Source organism: Scyliorhinus torazame, chromosome 2, assembly GCF_047496885.1.
Source record: "Scyliorhinus torazame isolate Kashiwa2021f chromosome 2, sScyTor2.1, whole genome shotgun sequence".
NCBI lineage: Eukaryota > Metazoa > Chordata > Chondrichthyes > Carcharhiniformes > Scyliorhinidae > Scyliorhinus > Scyliorhinus torazame.
The window spans coordinates 388,629,928-388,646,382 of NC_092708.1; the positions used below are offsets into that span (position 1 = coordinate 388,629,928).

At 51.9% G+C, this 16,455-nt stretch overlaps 1 protein-coding gene across 2 annotated transcripts in view; it reads right to left on the bottom strand.

The window, feature by feature from the left end:
* Positions 1-16,455, bottom strand: part of LOC140405517 (ribosomal protein S6 kinase alpha-5) — a 365,875-nt gene that overhangs the window by 94,073 nt on the left and 255,347 nt on the right. For both annotated transcript variants that reach the window (XM_072494073.1, XM_072494063.1), the window contains 2 exons: positions 3,157-3,282; positions 2,795-2,928 (listed from right to left, as the gene is read on the bottom strand). In XM_072494073.1, coding sequence (XP_072350174.1) covers positions 2,795-2,928; positions 3,157-3,282 — 260 coding nt within the window. The remainder of the gene's footprint in view (positions 1-2,794; positions 2,929-3,156; positions 3,283-16,455) is intronic.

Consider the following 16,455-nt stretch of genomic DNA (forward strand, 5'->3'; position numbering starts at 1 on the left):
TCACGTGCCCGCGCCTCCCGCACCCTCCTGTCCCCCAGACAGCGGACCCCCGCCCCGACCACCTCTCCTATTTCCAGTTCCCCATTGGCCAATGCAGCAGCAACCCAATACCCCCCCCCTCCCCCCGCTAGATCCGTATCTAGCTCTTTTCTCCCCCCATAACACTCCCGTAAGTCAGCTGACTCCTGATGACTCCGGCCTCTCCCGCCTTCCCATCGACCCCCCCCCCCCCCCGTGTGGGAATCCCCCCTCCCCCTCAGTCAGTGTGCGCTTCTCCGACCCCCACCGCCGTCCTTCCTTAGCGCGGGAAAAGCCCGAGCTTTCCTGAGCTGGCCCCGCCCCCCTCTGGCGCAGCTCCTTTTGCAGACCTATCTCAATTCCCCCATCCCCGGGCCTCTCCTCCCTCCAACACCGGCGCCCACACTCTCCCACAGCCTCCCCATCAAATCCCTTCACCCATCCCCATCCAGCACCCAACCAAGGGAACATTCCCTACACGTAGTTAAAACCATATATCCCCCCTCCGTTCTAAGCGCGGGAAACAATCCTCGCTTCCCTGCCCCGGCCCCCCCCCCCCAGTCTTCGGCGCGGGAAAAAAGCCCGCGCTCTCCACCTACCAGGCCCCGCCGCCAACCAAAACAGTGCCCAACCCGCCCCATCCACTCTCCCCAACTCAAAAGAGAAAAACACAGAGAAAAAGAAACCCAAAACAATGCAAAGGCCCCCCGCCCCCCGAACCACAATTAGGCATAACATATCCACCGCAGTCCCCAATCGCCCATCCCGACCCTCAGTCTGTGTCCAGCTTCTCGGCCTGAACAAAGGCCCACGCCTCCTCCGGAGACTCAAAATAATGGTGCCGGTCCTTGTAGGTAACCCACAGTCGCGCCGGCTGCAACATGCCAAACTTCACCCCCTTCCTGTGCAGCACCGCCTTCACTCGATTGTACCCGGCCCTCCACTTCGCCATCTCCGCACTCCAGTCCTGATATATCCGAACCTCCGCGTTCTCCCACCTGCTGCTCCTCTCCTTCTTGGCCCACTTGAGCACACACTCCCGATCGACGAACCGATGGGACCGCACCAGCACCGCCCGCGGAGGCTCGTTAGCCTTGGGCCTTCTCGCCAACACTCTATGGGCCCCTTCCAGCTCCAGGGGCCCCTGGAAGGACCCCGCTCCCATCAGCGAGTTCAACATGGTGACCACATAGGCCCCCACGTCCGGCCCCTCCGGGAGGCCCAGAATCCGCAGATTCTTCCGCCTCAACCGATTCTCCATCTCCTCGAACCGCTCCTGCCATTTCTTGTGGAGCGCCTTGTGCGCCTCCACCTTTACCGCCAGGCCTAAGATCTCGTCCTCATTGTCAGAGATCTTTTGTCGAGCCTCTCGGACCGCCACCCCCTGGGCCGTCTGTGTCTCCAGCAGCTTATCAATAGAAGCCTTCATCGGCTCTAGCAGGTCTGTTTTAATCTCTCTGAGGCAGTGCCGGATACCAGTGCTCCTCCGCCCACTGCCTCCACGCTGCCTGGTCTCCGCCCGCCGCCATTTTGTCCTTCTTCCCTCCCTTCTTCTGGTCCACCACCACCTTTTTTGTCGCCCCGCTCCTAGTTAAAGCCATATGCTGACGGGGAGCTATTATTAACCCCTTCCCACACCGGGAAACGTCGAAAAAGTGCCCTTGGGGGCCCTGAAAAGAGCCCAAAAGTCCGTTTTTGCGGGAGCCGCCGAATGTGCGACTTAGCTCCGCATAGCCGCAACCGGAAGTCTTGAGAGGGAATCCTTTTGGCAGTGTTCGCTTCACCAATCTGCCCCAAAATGTCTGTGGAAACTCCTGAAAAAGGTCTGAGAGTCCGTTCCAGATGGGAGCTGCCGAATGCGCGACCTACTCCTCTATGGCCGCCACCGGAGGCCTCGTCCCCGCTTCTCCAGTGGCCTTGGTGAGATCTTTTCACAGTTGTTCCCTCTGCTGCTAGAATTCACCTTTGATACAGGCCCTCAGGTCAGCTTGCAGCTTTAAGCTTGCCCTTCCCCGCCTGCATGCTGGAAGAGGCCCTGTTTATCCTGCAGTTGCAGCCAAATCTTTTACTGTTTCTGCCGGGTCTGGCAACCAAGAGACATACCATTCCTGGGGGACACTGTCGGGGGAATGTTGCAGCCTTCTTCCCACACCGGGAAATGTCAAACAAATGCCGTGGGGGCCCTGTAACGAGCCCAAAAGTCCGTTCCAAGCAGGAGCTACCGAATATGCGACCTAGCTCTGCATAGCCGCACCCGGAAGTCCATCGCTATTTTCAACAGTGCTAGAGAGCAGTTCGTGTGTGAAACATTCCCACTGCTTCTGACAGAATTTTCTTAAGTCGAAGAGAATGAGTAAGAGCCTTCATAAGAAAATTCTGCAATAAGCGAGAAGAAATGAAGACACAGACTTGGCTTTGCTTCAATAGAAAGTAAAAATGTCCAACGTTATATCTCCAAATGGAAATTTGCACTGCCATCTCTCTGATGTGATTGCTCCCATCTTGCATTCGGAAGGTGATGACAATAAGCGGCAAATAAAGTCAACTCAGTGCCCTAATTACACAAACAATTATCCTACCTAGAACACTTTGAATAGAAAGACTCTTATCTAATATTTGGCTATATATAGACATTTCTTGAGTTTTTTCTTTTAAATAAAATGATCTAGATAAATGGAATAGAAAATTATTTGAATTATTTCCACTGGGGTGAGGGTACAGATTAGCGGAAATCTTACATTGTATTTAAGAATTTAGCATCGTGGTTTGGCATTACCTTTTGCTGACAATTTTCACGGCAAACTCCTGCCCAGTTTTCTTATTTCGACACCTCCTACAGATAGAGAAACTTCCTTCTCCAAGTGGACTGTCTTTTAGATCCAGATCATAGTGTTGATAAAATGGGGAATCCTATTTGGGGGAGGTGGGGAGATGGAATTCAAACATTGTGTTAACTTAAATATCTGAGTACAGATACATCAAAAAAAATACATTACAAACTGCAGGTGTGCACCTTAATTGTATTACTAAAAGTTTAAAAAATAAACTGATAAATGTGATACCCAAGTATAGCTCATTTAAAATCGTCATATTATGATAAACTCATCACAAAGGCATCATTTTTAACATGATAAATACCTTCATCATAGCACTGCGTGCGATGGCAGTACTGCCCGGGCGATCCACTCCCATATGAAGCTGAATGGGATCAGTCATCACGGCATTACGTTTGAAGAGAATGGAGGGAGCAATGAAGGAGTAGCCCTGACAAGAGAATACAAATTAAACCTTTAATCTGAATGTTAACTACATTAACATATAGGTGTTTGAAGTACGTAAGGATGGCATTTGGGACATACAACTGTTAAATATGTTAAAGGTCACAAATATTCCTCCTTTCACTTAGTTTAAAATTAGTCCCACATCTTGGACATTGGAAGCTGGTGACATCTATTTGTTTTAAATTCACTAAGCTCAGGCATTATTTTCTATCCACAGCTCCTTGAGAACATCTTTACTGGAGGAATACAAAACTTAGCCCACTCTCTGGCCTTGTAACTTATTGGCATCAAGTGTTCATCCACTTTTCTTAGAAGATGCCATGTTCTCTGCCAGTCCCTCTGGCAAAGTTTTCCATGCTCTATCAACCGTCTGAACAAAATAAATCATCCTATTGTCTCGACTCACTCTCATAGTGGCTACTTTAAATTGATGGTGCCTCATCAGTAACTCCCAAACCAGAGATAATAGTGTTCTGAATTCAGCCTGTCAAAAGCTTTCAATAATTTTGAAAACCTAACGGCAGCAGCACAAGTACAGTAGTGGTGCAGAAGGTCGACTGGGTATAGGCAATACATGCGACCTTGTAATTGCCACCAGCATCCCAAGAATACAAATAAAGACCTTGTTAAATATTTTTTACCTTTTCTGCTTCAATGGAAACAGTGCCAGTCTCTCTTCATAACTACAGTTTCTCATTTCAGGCACCATGTTGGGGAACCTACTGACAATGTTTCAACAATTGCCTTAATTATTACCTTATATGAATTTGCTGGCCTGAATCTTCCAATATGGGGAGCGGCAAATTATTCAACTTAAGTCGCTGATGTGCCTCAGGATCCTGATGAATACCTGACGTGCACACACGTGTGGTACTTATGCATGAAATTTAAACTTCTTAATGTTGGTTATACCATGCCTGGACTGATGAGATGAGATTGCCATATTCACATAAACTGGGACTGGTTGCCGACACTTACCCAGAAGCCTGTTCAGCAGCACTGCTCTGAGTAAATCAGCTGGAATGTCAAACCACTCCAGCAAAATGGCAACACCGACACAGCTCAATAACCCCCCACCACCTCTGACACAGGTCAGCAACCACCCCCCTGACAAAACTCAGCAATGCCACCCCCCTCATGACATAGCACAGCTCAGGAAACCCAACACAATGGCTGCAAGTAAATCACACATGAGTAAAATGGCTGCAGTAAATTTTCCACTCCCATCTCCAGTCAAATTGAAACATGATGCGTGGCAAACCTGGCAATGTTTCCACTTACAATGGCAAAACTATGAGGTTGCAACAGACTTAATTAAAAATCCTGAACCAATAAGAGAAGCCATACTTTTAACACTACAGGGGATGGGTTGCTACAAAGTCTATATCACTCTAAACCTAACAGACGAGGAAAGGGAAAAAAACAACAGATTTTGAAAATGTTGAACACATACTTTGAACCCAAGTGAATGTTACATATGAACGATATGTATTCAACACTAGAATTCAGGGTGAAAACAAAACCATTGATCAATATGTGAAAGTAGTAATACAGCGTGCAGAGCCATGTGACTTTGGACAGCTACAGCATGATCTTAGCATGACCCCTTGGTGAGAGCAAGTCAACTGAAAGATGAGAAACTGACACTAAAGAAATTGACAGATGTGAGTCAAAATGCAGAAGTTGTGAAATGTCAGTTTGAGCATATGTACAGCAGAGTAGACCACGAGGTACATTATGCTGAGAGACATTCTAGGCCAAAAGTGAAGAGCAAGCGCAGGCAAAGAGCATGATGCAAAATCTGCAGAGGACAGAATATAAAGGAAAAGAAGGATTGTCCAGCAGCGGAAAACAGTGTTTTAACTGTAAGAAGCAGTATCATTTTGTGCACAAATGCTTGCCTAGGAAGAAGCAAAACAAGCCTATACAAATGGACACAGCAGAGATATCAGCAGATGCGACTGATAAAGAATGATACATGATTCAACAGGTTGGTTCAATCACGTCTATAGGCGGCAAATTGTTTGTAACTGTTACAATGGTGACTGACCATGGAGTGAAAGTATCAAGAAAACAAGAAACATCAAATAGACACAGGTGTGTCATGCAACACAATGACATTCACAAACCTGTGCAAAGTAGTGCAACATCGCAATTCAAAAACAAAGCCCTTGAAAGTAAGATTGAGGCTATATGATGGCATAATACACATACTGAGAGGCCACATCAGTTTGACAACCAAATGTAATAGCATGAAGGAGGATCTGGAGTTTCAAATCTTAGATGGGACGCAATAGCCACTCATCTCAGCAGAAGAAAGTCTACTGCTTGGGCCAATAACCCTAAGCGTGTAGGCATATTATGGGAAACAAAAGACTCCAGAGCGAAGGAGACAGAAGAACCAGACAGAGGGAGAAAATATTCAAGTACATCACAAGATCGTTTTTGGCTATGCCAGTGCAATGAAACGCATGAGCCAAAGGTAAATTAATAATAATAATCGCTTATTGTCACAAGTAGGCTTCAATGAAGTTACTGTGAAAAGCCTCTTGTCGCCACATTCCGGCGTGTGTTCGGGGAGGCCGGTACGGGAATTGAACCCGCGCTGCTGGCATTGTTCTGCATTGCAAGCCAGCTGTTTAGCCCACTGTGCAATTAAGCAGTTCTACAGGAAAATGTTCACAACAGAGCTGAACTGGAAGATTTGAAGTGTAAGATTCAAGCTGAGTTTAGACCTATGAAAACACATGACACACTGAAGCCAATCAACGTACAAACCTTCAAAGCGCTCAACAAGAATCAGCCCATGTGGAAACTTGGAGACGCGTAGAGAAATTGCCACTTCCATTGTACACAGTGGGAGTGAATGGCAGAATAGACCGCAGTCATGTCTGAACAAACAGCAAGGTTTTCCTTCACAGAAATTGGCCGGTCAGGAAGAAGAAATCTCAGCAGCTGAGTGCTGTATTACTTGGTACAGAACTACCATCGGTCCCAGAGGTCCATGGGTGGCCTTCACAGGAATGGGACAACTGCAGTTACCACAGCAACAAGTGCCAGGGGAGTTCCATTCTTCGGTGATGTGGTAAATAGTGATTACAGGATGGTATAGATGGGCTGGTCAGGTGGACAGAACAGTGACGAATGGAATTTAACCCTGAAAAGTGAGGGGATGCATTTTGAAAGAACTAACAAAGGAAATATGCAATGCACGGTAGGACGCTAGGAAGTACAGAGGACTATAAGGATCTTGGGTTGTATGTCCAAAGATCCCCAAAGGCAGCAGGACAGGTGGATCAGGTGGTTAAGAAGGCACATGGGATACTTGCCTTTATTAGCTGAGGCATAGAATATAAGAGCAGGGAGGTTATGATGGAGCTGAATAAAATGCTCATTGGGCCACAGCTAGAATACTGTGTGTAGATCTGGTCACCACACTATAGGAAGAATGTGATTGCACTGGAGTGGGTGCATAGGAGATTAATCAGGATGTTATCTGGGCTGGAGCATTTCAGTTAAGAGTGGCTGACTAGGCAAGCAACGACCTCAACACAGCTCAACAAACCCCCCCATGTGACACAGCTCAGCAAACCCCCCATGTGACACAGCTCAGCAAACCCCCCATGCGACAGAGCTTAGCAAACCCGCCATGCGACACAGCCCAGCAAACTCCCCCATGCGACACTGCTCAGCAAACCCCCCCATGAGAGCTCAGCAAACCCCCCCATGTGACAGAGCTCAGCAAACCCCCCATGTGACAGAGCTCAGCAAACCCCACATGCGACAGAGCTCAGCACCCCCCATGCGACTCAGCTCAGCAAACCCCCCATGAGAGAGCTCAGCAAACCCCCCCATGCGACACAGCTCAGCAAACCCCCCATGCGATAGAGCTCAGCAAACCCCCATGAGACAGAGCTCAGCAAACCCCCCATGCGACACAGCCCAGCAAACTCCCCCATGCGACACAGTTCAGCAAACCCCCATGTGACACAGCTCAGCAAACCCCCCATGCGACACAGCTCAGCAAACCCCCCATGTGACAGAGCTCAGCAAACTCCCCCATGCGACACAGCTCAGCAAACCCCCCATGCGACACAGCTCAGCAAACCCCCCATGCGACAGAGCTCAGCCAACCCCCCATGCGACACAGCTCAGCAAACCCCCCCATGAGAGAGCTCAGCAAACCTCCCCATGCGACATAGCTCAGCAAACTCCCCGTGCGACAGAGCTCAGCAAACCCCCCATGTGACAGAGCTCAGCAAACCCCCCTATGCGACAGAGCTCAGCAAACCCCCCGTGCGACACAGCTCAGCAAACCCCCCATGCGACAGAGCTCAGCAAACCCCCCGTGCGACACAGCTCAGCTAACCCCTCATGCGACAGAGCTCAGCAAACCCCCCGTGCGACAGAGCTCAGCAAACCCCCCATGCGACATAGCTCAGCAAACTCCCCATGTGACATAGCTCAGCAAACCCCCATGTGACATAGCTCAGCAAACCCCCCATGTGACATAGCTCAGTAAACCCTCCATGTGACATAGCTCAGCAAAGCCCCTATGTGCCAGGGTTCAGCAAACCCCCCAAGCGACAGGGCTCAGCAAACCGCCCATGCGACATAGCTCAGCAAACCCCCCCATGCGCCAGGGCTCAGCAAACCCCCCCATGCGACAGGGCTCAGCAAACCCCTCATGTGACATAGCTCAGCAAACCCCCCATGCGACAGAGCTCAGCAAACCCCCCATGTGACACAGCACAGCAAACCCCCATGCTGTCATAATATACACCAGTATATCATGGTGCAGACACACACTGATGGACACACAGTGGGACCAATCAACATACACAACACCGCAGCCAATTACCAGTGAGAGCACAAGCACTATAAAGACAGGGGACATCAGAGTTCCCGCTCATTCGAGTAGCAGCTAGCTAGGAGCACAGAGCTCACAGCCTGCAACACAGACATTCACCATGTGCTGAGTGCATCAACTGGTTAGGACAAGGCAAAGGTCTTTAGTTAAAGCTGGTATCTTATTTACCCACAGTTCAAGTATGTTTAAATAGTTAACCTTTTGATAAAATAGTGTTGCACGACTTCAAGTGTTGGTGACCTGTATGTGATCCAGAACACCCAACACATCACATGCGACAGAGCTCAGCAAACCCCCCACGAGACATAGCTCAGCAAAAACCCCCATGAGACATAGCTCAGCAAACCCCCCATGCGACATAGCTCAGCAAACACCCCCATGCGACATAGCTCAGCAAACCCCCATGAGACACAGCTCAGCAAACCTCCCATGCGACATAGCTCAGCAAACCCCCTCATGCGACATAGCTCAGCAAACCCCCCATGCGACACAGCTCAGCAAACCGCCCCGTGTGACAGAGCTCAGCAAACCCCCCATGCGATAGAGCTCAGCAAACCCCCCATGAGACAGAGCTCAGCAAACCCCCCATGCGACACAGACCAGCAAACTCCCCCATGCGACACATTTCAGCAAACCCCCCATGTGACACAGCTCAGCAAACCCCCCATGCGACACAGCTGAGCAAACCCCCATGTGACAGAGCTCAGCAAACTCCCCCATGCGACACAGCTCAGCAAACCCCCCATGCGACACAGCTCAGCAAACCCCCCATGCGACAGAGCTCAGCAAACCCCCCATGTGACAGAGCTCAGCAAACCCCCCCATGAGAGAGCTCAGCAAACCTCCCATGCGACAGAGCTCAGCAAACCCCCGTGCGACAGAGCTCAGCAAACCCCCCATGCGACAGAGCTCAGCAAACCCCCCCCATGAGAGAGCTCAGTAAACCTCCCCATGCGACAGAGCTCAGCAAACCCCCCATGCGATAGAGCTCAGCAAACCCCCATGAGACAGAGCTCAGCAAACCCCCCCATGCGACACAGCTCAACAAACCCCCCATGCGACAGAGCTCAGCAAACCCACCATGTGTCACAGCTCAACAAACCCCCCATGCGACAGAGCTCAGCAAACCCCCCGTGCGACACAGCTCAACAAACCCCCCATGCGACACAGCTCAACAAACCCCCCATGCGACAGAGCTCAGCAAACCCCCCGTGCGACACAGCTCAACAAACCCCCCATGCGAGAGAGCTCAGCAAACCTCCCGTGCGACACAGCTCAGCAAACCCCCCGTGCAACACAGCTCAGCAAACCCCCCATGCGACAGAGCTCAGCAAACCCCCCCGTGCAACAGAGCTCAGCAAACCCCCCATGCAACATAGCTCAGCAAACCCCCCATGTGACATTTCATAGGATTTCATAGAATTTACAGTGCAGAAGGAGACCATTCGGCCCATCGAGTCTACACTAACCCACTTAAGCCTTCACTTCCACCCTATCCCCGGAACCCAATAACCCCTCCTAACCTTTTTGGACACTAAGGGCAATTTAGCATGGCCAATCCACCTAACCCGCACATCTTTGGACTGTGAGAGGAAACCGGAGCACCCGGAGGAAACCCACGTACACACGGGGAGAACGTGCAGACTCCACACAGACAGTGACCCAGCCGGGAATCGAACTTGGGATCCTGGAGCTGTGAAGCAATTGCGCTAACCACTATGCTACTGTGCTGCCCCCGCGCGACATAGCTCAGCAAACCCCCCATGTGACATAGCTCAGCAAACCCCCCATGTGACACAGCTCAGCAAACCCCCCGTGCGACAGAGCTCAGCAAAGCCCCCATGCGACAGAGCTCAGCAAACCCCCCATGCGACACAGCTCAGCAAACGCCCCGTGCGAGAGCTCAGCAAACCCCCCATGTGACAGAGCTCAGCAAACCCCCCATGTGACAGAGCTCAGCAAACCCCCCATGTGACAGAGCTCAGCAAACCCCCCGTGCGACACAGCTCAGCAAACCCCCCATGCGACACAGCTCAGCAAACCCCCCAAGCGACATATCTCCTCCATCCCCATGCGACAGAGCTCAGCAAACCACCCCGTGTGAGAGCTCAGCAAATCTCCCATGCGAGGGCTCAGCAAACCCCCCATGCGACACAGCTCAGCAAACCGCCCCGTGTGACAGAGCTCAGCAAACCCCCCATCCGAGAGCTCAGCAAACCCCCCATGCGAAGGAGCTCAGCAAACCCCCCCATGCGACACAGCTCAGCAAACCCCCCACCCGAGAGCTCAGCAAACCCCCCCAAGCGACAGAGCTCAGCAAACCCCCCGTGCGACAGAGCTCAGCAAAGCCCCCATGCGACAGAGCTCAGCAAACCCCCCGTGCGACACAGCTCAGCAAACCCCCCATGCGATACAGCTCAGCAAACCCCCCATGCGACATATATCCTCCATCCCCATGCGACAGAGCTCAGCAAACCGCCCCGTGTGACAGAGCTCAGCAAACCGCCCCGTGTGACAGAGCTCAGCAAACCCCCCATGCGAGAGCTCAGCAAACCCCCCATGCGACAGAGCTCAGCAAACCCCCCGTGCAACACAGCTCAGCAAACCCCCCGTGCGCCAGAGCTCAGCAAAGCCCCCATGCGACAGGGATCAGCAAACCCCCCATGCGACACAGCTCAGCAAACCCCCTGTGCGACAGAGCTCAGCAAACCCCCCATGTGACAGAGCCCAGCAAACCCCCCATGTGACAGAGCTCAGCAAACCCCCCGTGCGACATAGCTCAGCAAACCCCCCCATGCGATATATCTCCTCCATCCCCATGCGACAGAGCTCAGCAAACCGCCCCGTGTGACAGAGCTCAGCAAACCCCCATGCGAGAGCTCAGCAAACCCCCCATGCGACAGAGCTCAGCAAACCCCACATGCGACACAGCTCAGCAAACCCCCCGTGCAACAGAGCTCAGCAAAGCCCCCATGAGACAGAGCTCAGCAAACCCCCCATGCGACACAGCTCAGCAAACCCCCCATGCGACACAGCTCAGCAAACGCCCCGTGCGGCAGAGCTCAGCAAACCACCCATGTGACAGAGCTCAGCAAACCCCCCATGTGACAGAGCTCAGCAAACCCCCCCGTGCGATACAGCTCAGCAAACCCCCCATGTGACAGAGCTCAGCAAACCCCCCCCGTGCGATACAGCTCAGCAAACCCCCCATGCGAGAGCTCAGCAAACCACCCATGCGACAGAGCTCAGCAAACCCCCCGTGCGACACAGCTCAGCAAACCCCCCATGCGCCAGAGCTCAGCAAAGCCCCCATGCGACAGGGATCAGCAAACCCCCCATGCGACAGGGATCAGCAAACCCCCCATGCGACACAGCTCAGCAAACCCCCCGTGCGACAGAGCTCAGCAAACCCCCCATGTGACAGAGCCCAGCAAACCCCCCATGTGACAGAGCTCAGCAAACCCCCCGTGCGACATAGCTCAGCAAACCCCCCATGTGACATAGCTCAGCAAACCCCCCCATGCGACATATCTCCTCCATCCCCATGCGACAGAGCTCAGCAAACCGCCCCGTGTGACAGAGCTCAGCAAACCCCCATGCGAGAGCTCAGCAAACCCCCCATGCGACAGAGCTCAGCAAACCCCACATGCGATACAGCTCAGCAAACCCCCCGTGCAACAGAGCTCAGCAAAGCCCCCGTGCGACAGAGCTCAGCAAACCCCCCATGTGACAGAGCTCAGCAAACCCCCCATGCGACAGAGCTCAGCAAACCCCACATGCGATACAGCTCAGCAAACCCCCCGTGCAACAGAGCTCAGCAAACTCCCCGTGCGACAGAGCTCAGCAAACCCCCCATGTGACAGAGCTCAGCAAACCCCCCATGTGACAGAGCTCAGCAAACCCCCCCGTGCGATACAGCTCAGCAAACCCCCCATGTGACAGAGCTCAGCAAACCCCCCCGTGCGATACAGCTCAGCAAACCCATGTGACAGAGCTCAGCAAACCCCCCCCCGTGCGATACAGCTCAGCAAACCCCCCATGTGACAGTGCTCAGCAAACCCCCCCGTGCGATACAGCTCAGCAAACCCCCCATGTGACAGAGCTCAGCAAACCCCCCATGCAACACAGCTCAGCAAACCCCCCATGCGACATATCTCCTCCATCCCCATGCGACAGAGCTCAGCAAACCCTTGACACAGTTCAGCAGGCCACCCCCATGACACAGCTCAGTATCCCCTCCCCCAACACAGCTCAGCAACCCCACCTGCACGGCACAGCTCAGCAACTTGCCCACACGACACAACACAGCATGCTGCCCATGCGACATAGCTCAACAATCCCCACACACTAGAAAAGGTGCAGAGGAGATTCACCAGGTTGTTGCCTGCTGGAGCATTACAACTGTGAAGGGAGGCTGGCTAGACTAGCAAAGTCCCCGATACAGCAAAGCAACCCCCATGTGGAACAGCTCAGCAACCCGTTCCCCCCACAACACAGCTGAGAACCCCCCCCCCACCCCCCTCCCTCCTGATAAGTCTTCAGTTCATGATGAAAAAGGCGACATGGCTCCACTCTAACTAAGGTCCCCTCCTAGGCCTTCCCACTCTGCTTGCTGCTGGATCCAAATGGAGCTGAGACCAGAAGGTCTCAAAATACTCAAGTTTTTCTTTAGTGGTTTTATCTGCTGGCACTATGTGCAAAATAATGTATTTGAAGTTCTGCATTTCTCTCTCCTTCCACATTAGTCAGCACCTTTCCTTTGAGTTTTCACTCCTATTTCTTTCCAAACTGTATTGCCTCACGCTGCAGCTGTCTCCCCATTCTATTAGTCAATTTCTGCTGAAGTCTTTCACAGTTCCTTCGCCCTGTTTGACGAACCTCCTACTTTTGTGTCATCAGCAAGTTTCAATAATATGTTGCCTATACATATTATATATGCCCGTATCACGTACTGGCTGAGGTTACTCATGAACACCGTCTCAACCTTGACCCTCACCTTAGGTGTGGTGATCATAGAATCATAGAATTTACAGTGCAGAAGGAGGCCATTCGGCCCATCGAGTCTGCACCGGGTCTTGAAAAGAGCACCCACGCCCATGCCTCCACCCGATCCCCGTAACCCAATAACTCCACCTAACCTATTTACACACAAAGGGCAATTTGTCATGGCCAATCCACCTAACTTGCACATCTTTGGACTGTGGGAGGAAACCGGAGCACCCGAAGGAAACCCACGGGGAGAATGTGCAGACTCCGCACAGACAGTGACCCAAGCCAGGAATTGAACCTGGGACCCTGGAACTGTGAAGCAACTGTGCTAATCACTGCTACCGTGCTGCACCTTATCCTTAGGTTAAATCACCACCTCAGCTCTCACCCTCAAAGGTTGACAGCAGCCAGTGGTCATTTTCACAGATTGCGGGCCTTAATAAGGTAAGCCGGGTGACCCCCGGGTGGCAGAGGTCATCGTGGATAGCCCCAAGTCGGTCATCTTGCGCGCTGGTGCATGTGCCGCGGGGACAGGGCATCTGGGGGCTCGTTGAGCTTCCCAGGACGATACTTGATATTTGATATCGTAATTGTAGGTGGAGAGTTCGATCCTCCACCTCAGGATTTTGTCATTTTTATTTTGCCCCGTTGTGCGTTGTCAAACATGAAGGCGACCGACCGCTGGTCGGTGATGAGGGTGAACCTCCTACCGGCTAGGTAGTGCCTCAAGTGCCGCACGGCTTCCACTGTGGCTTGTGCTGCCTTCTCGACCGAGAAGTGTCGGATTTCGGAAGCGTGGAGGGTCCTAGAGAAGAATGCTACAGGCCTGCTTGCCTGGTTGAGTGTGACGGCCAATGCGACGTCTGACGCATCGCTCTCTACCTGAAAGGGGACGGACTCGTCCACCGCATGCATAGCGGCCTTGGTGAAGTCGGCCTTGATGCGGCTGAAGTTCGAGCGGGCCTCAGCCGTCAGGGGAAAAGTGGTGGTTTGAATAAGTGGGCGGGCTTTGTCCGCATAGTTGGGGACCCACTGGGCCTAGTAGGAGAACAGCCCCAGGCATCGTTTGAGGGCCTTGAGGCTGTGGGGAGGAGGGAGTTCCGTGAGGGGCGCAAACGGTCGGGGTCGGGCCCTAGGACTCCGTTCTCCATGACGTAGCCGAGGGTGGCCAGTCGTGTAGTCGTGGCACTCATTTGTACAGCCGACTCTGGCAGGCGAGTTCATGGATATTAAATTGTTATACCGTCAATTCACTGTGAGACCGTGAGAACGAGCGAACATTAGGCTTTAATGTCCATGAACCCGCCTGCCAGAGTCGGCTGTCCAAATGAGTGCCACCCACAGGTGTCCGGACTATATATGGTCCCGGTGAGGGCGGAGCCAGAGGCGGAGCCCACCGGGGTTCCAGTACAGTACCTGGAAGTAGTCTGTATCATCACTTCCAGGTCATGGGTCACATCATTATACAGACAGCTCATGCATTAGGTGAAATACATTCACCACAAGTGACTTCATTATTTATTTAAATGTGGGTCATTGTGTCGTTTTTCCTACTGCGTCATTGGAACACAGGAATATACTGAAGTCAACTGAAGCTATTTGACATCAACAAACATTTATACTGATAAAGTGTAGTGTAAGAGTCTGACACATATAGAGTTAATGCGGGACTGAGTACAGTTTCACCCAGACAATGATGTAAGAGAGCACATGATTAATAAAGGGATCGGGGTTATGGGGAGAAGGCAGGAGAATGGGGATGAGAAAATATCAGCCATGATTGAATGGCGGAGCAGACTCGATGGGCCGAGTGGCCTAATTCTGCTCCTATGTCTTATGATCTACACCCAGGGTCAGTCTGATGTTGGACAGAGTCATGTATACCAGCAAGTGTGGAGACAGCTCCTAGAACAAGAACAAAGAACAAAACAGCACAAGAACAGGCGCTTCGGTCCTCAAAGCCTGCACCGATCACGTGTCCTATCTAGACCAACCGCCCGTATCCTTCTATACCCCGTCTGTTCATGCGCTTATCCAGATAAATCTTAAAGGTTGCTAACATATCTGCCTCAACCACCTCACTTGGCAGTGCATTCCAGGCCACCAACACCCCACACATCTCCACTGAACCTTTCCCCCCCTCACCTTGATCTTGTGCCCCCTTGTAATTGTCATTTTCACCCTGGGAAAAAGCCTCCAACTGTTCATCCTATCTCTTCCCCTAATAATTTTATAAACTTCTATCAGGTCACCCCTCAGCCTCTGTCTCTCTTGGGCGAACAATCCCAATTTATTCAATCTCTCCTCATAGCTAATACCCTCCGTACCAGGCAACATCCTGGTAAACCTTTTCTGTACACTCTCTAAAGCCTCCACCTCCTTCTGGTAGTGCGGTAGCTTGTACCTTTCACCTATGAGCGGAATTTCATGGCTGCGTTGCAACCGGCATGGATCTGTGCGTGCTGGTTAAATCATGGGAGGGACCAAAATTGGGATTCGAGCCAGGCGGCAATTGCTCTGCAATCTAACCAGCCAGCTCCCTGCTGGTCCTACAGGCCATCCCCCAAATTGTGTATACCCATAACAGGGGCACCTCTTCCCTCTGGAAGAAGGCCTTAGGGAGAAAGATTGGGAGAGTCTGAAAAATAACCACAGGTCTCCTCCAGCTCCTTAGCCAGGTCCTTCACTGTCTTTTGCGGGTCTGATAGCCAGTTGACATGCCAATCCAGGAGTGAATCTCTTCCCCCACACAATCCTCTCTACCTTTCTGCCAGAGCTGCTGACTGGTCTGTCACACCAAACATTTCCAGGACAAAGCCCTGTGTGTGCTTATATGTAGAAGGTCGCTTTAACTCCCTCTAACTGTGAGCAGCCTCTGGCTACACAGCTGAAGGCTATTGCTAATAAGGAATTGGCATTGTTAGTTATGTGAGCACTTTTATGTGGATTTTATTACATTCCAATCAAACTGTGAGGCTTGGATACTTTGCCTGAACCCTGGGGGTGTCAACACCACAGAGGCAGCAGCCAACAATCAAACACCCAAGAGCTGGACTTCCGGTGGCGGCCATGGAGTGAGCGGTCGGAAACATGGCAGCTCTGGCAGAAAGGTAGAGCGGATTGTGTAGAAGAGATTCACTCCTGGATTGGCATGTCAACTGGCTATCAGACCCGGCAAAAGACAGTGAAGGACCCGGCTAAGGAGCTGGAGGAGACCTGTGGTTATTTTTCAGACCCTCCCGATCTTTCTTCCTAAGGCCTTCTTCCGGAAGGAGGAGGTACAGATTTCGGAGTTTA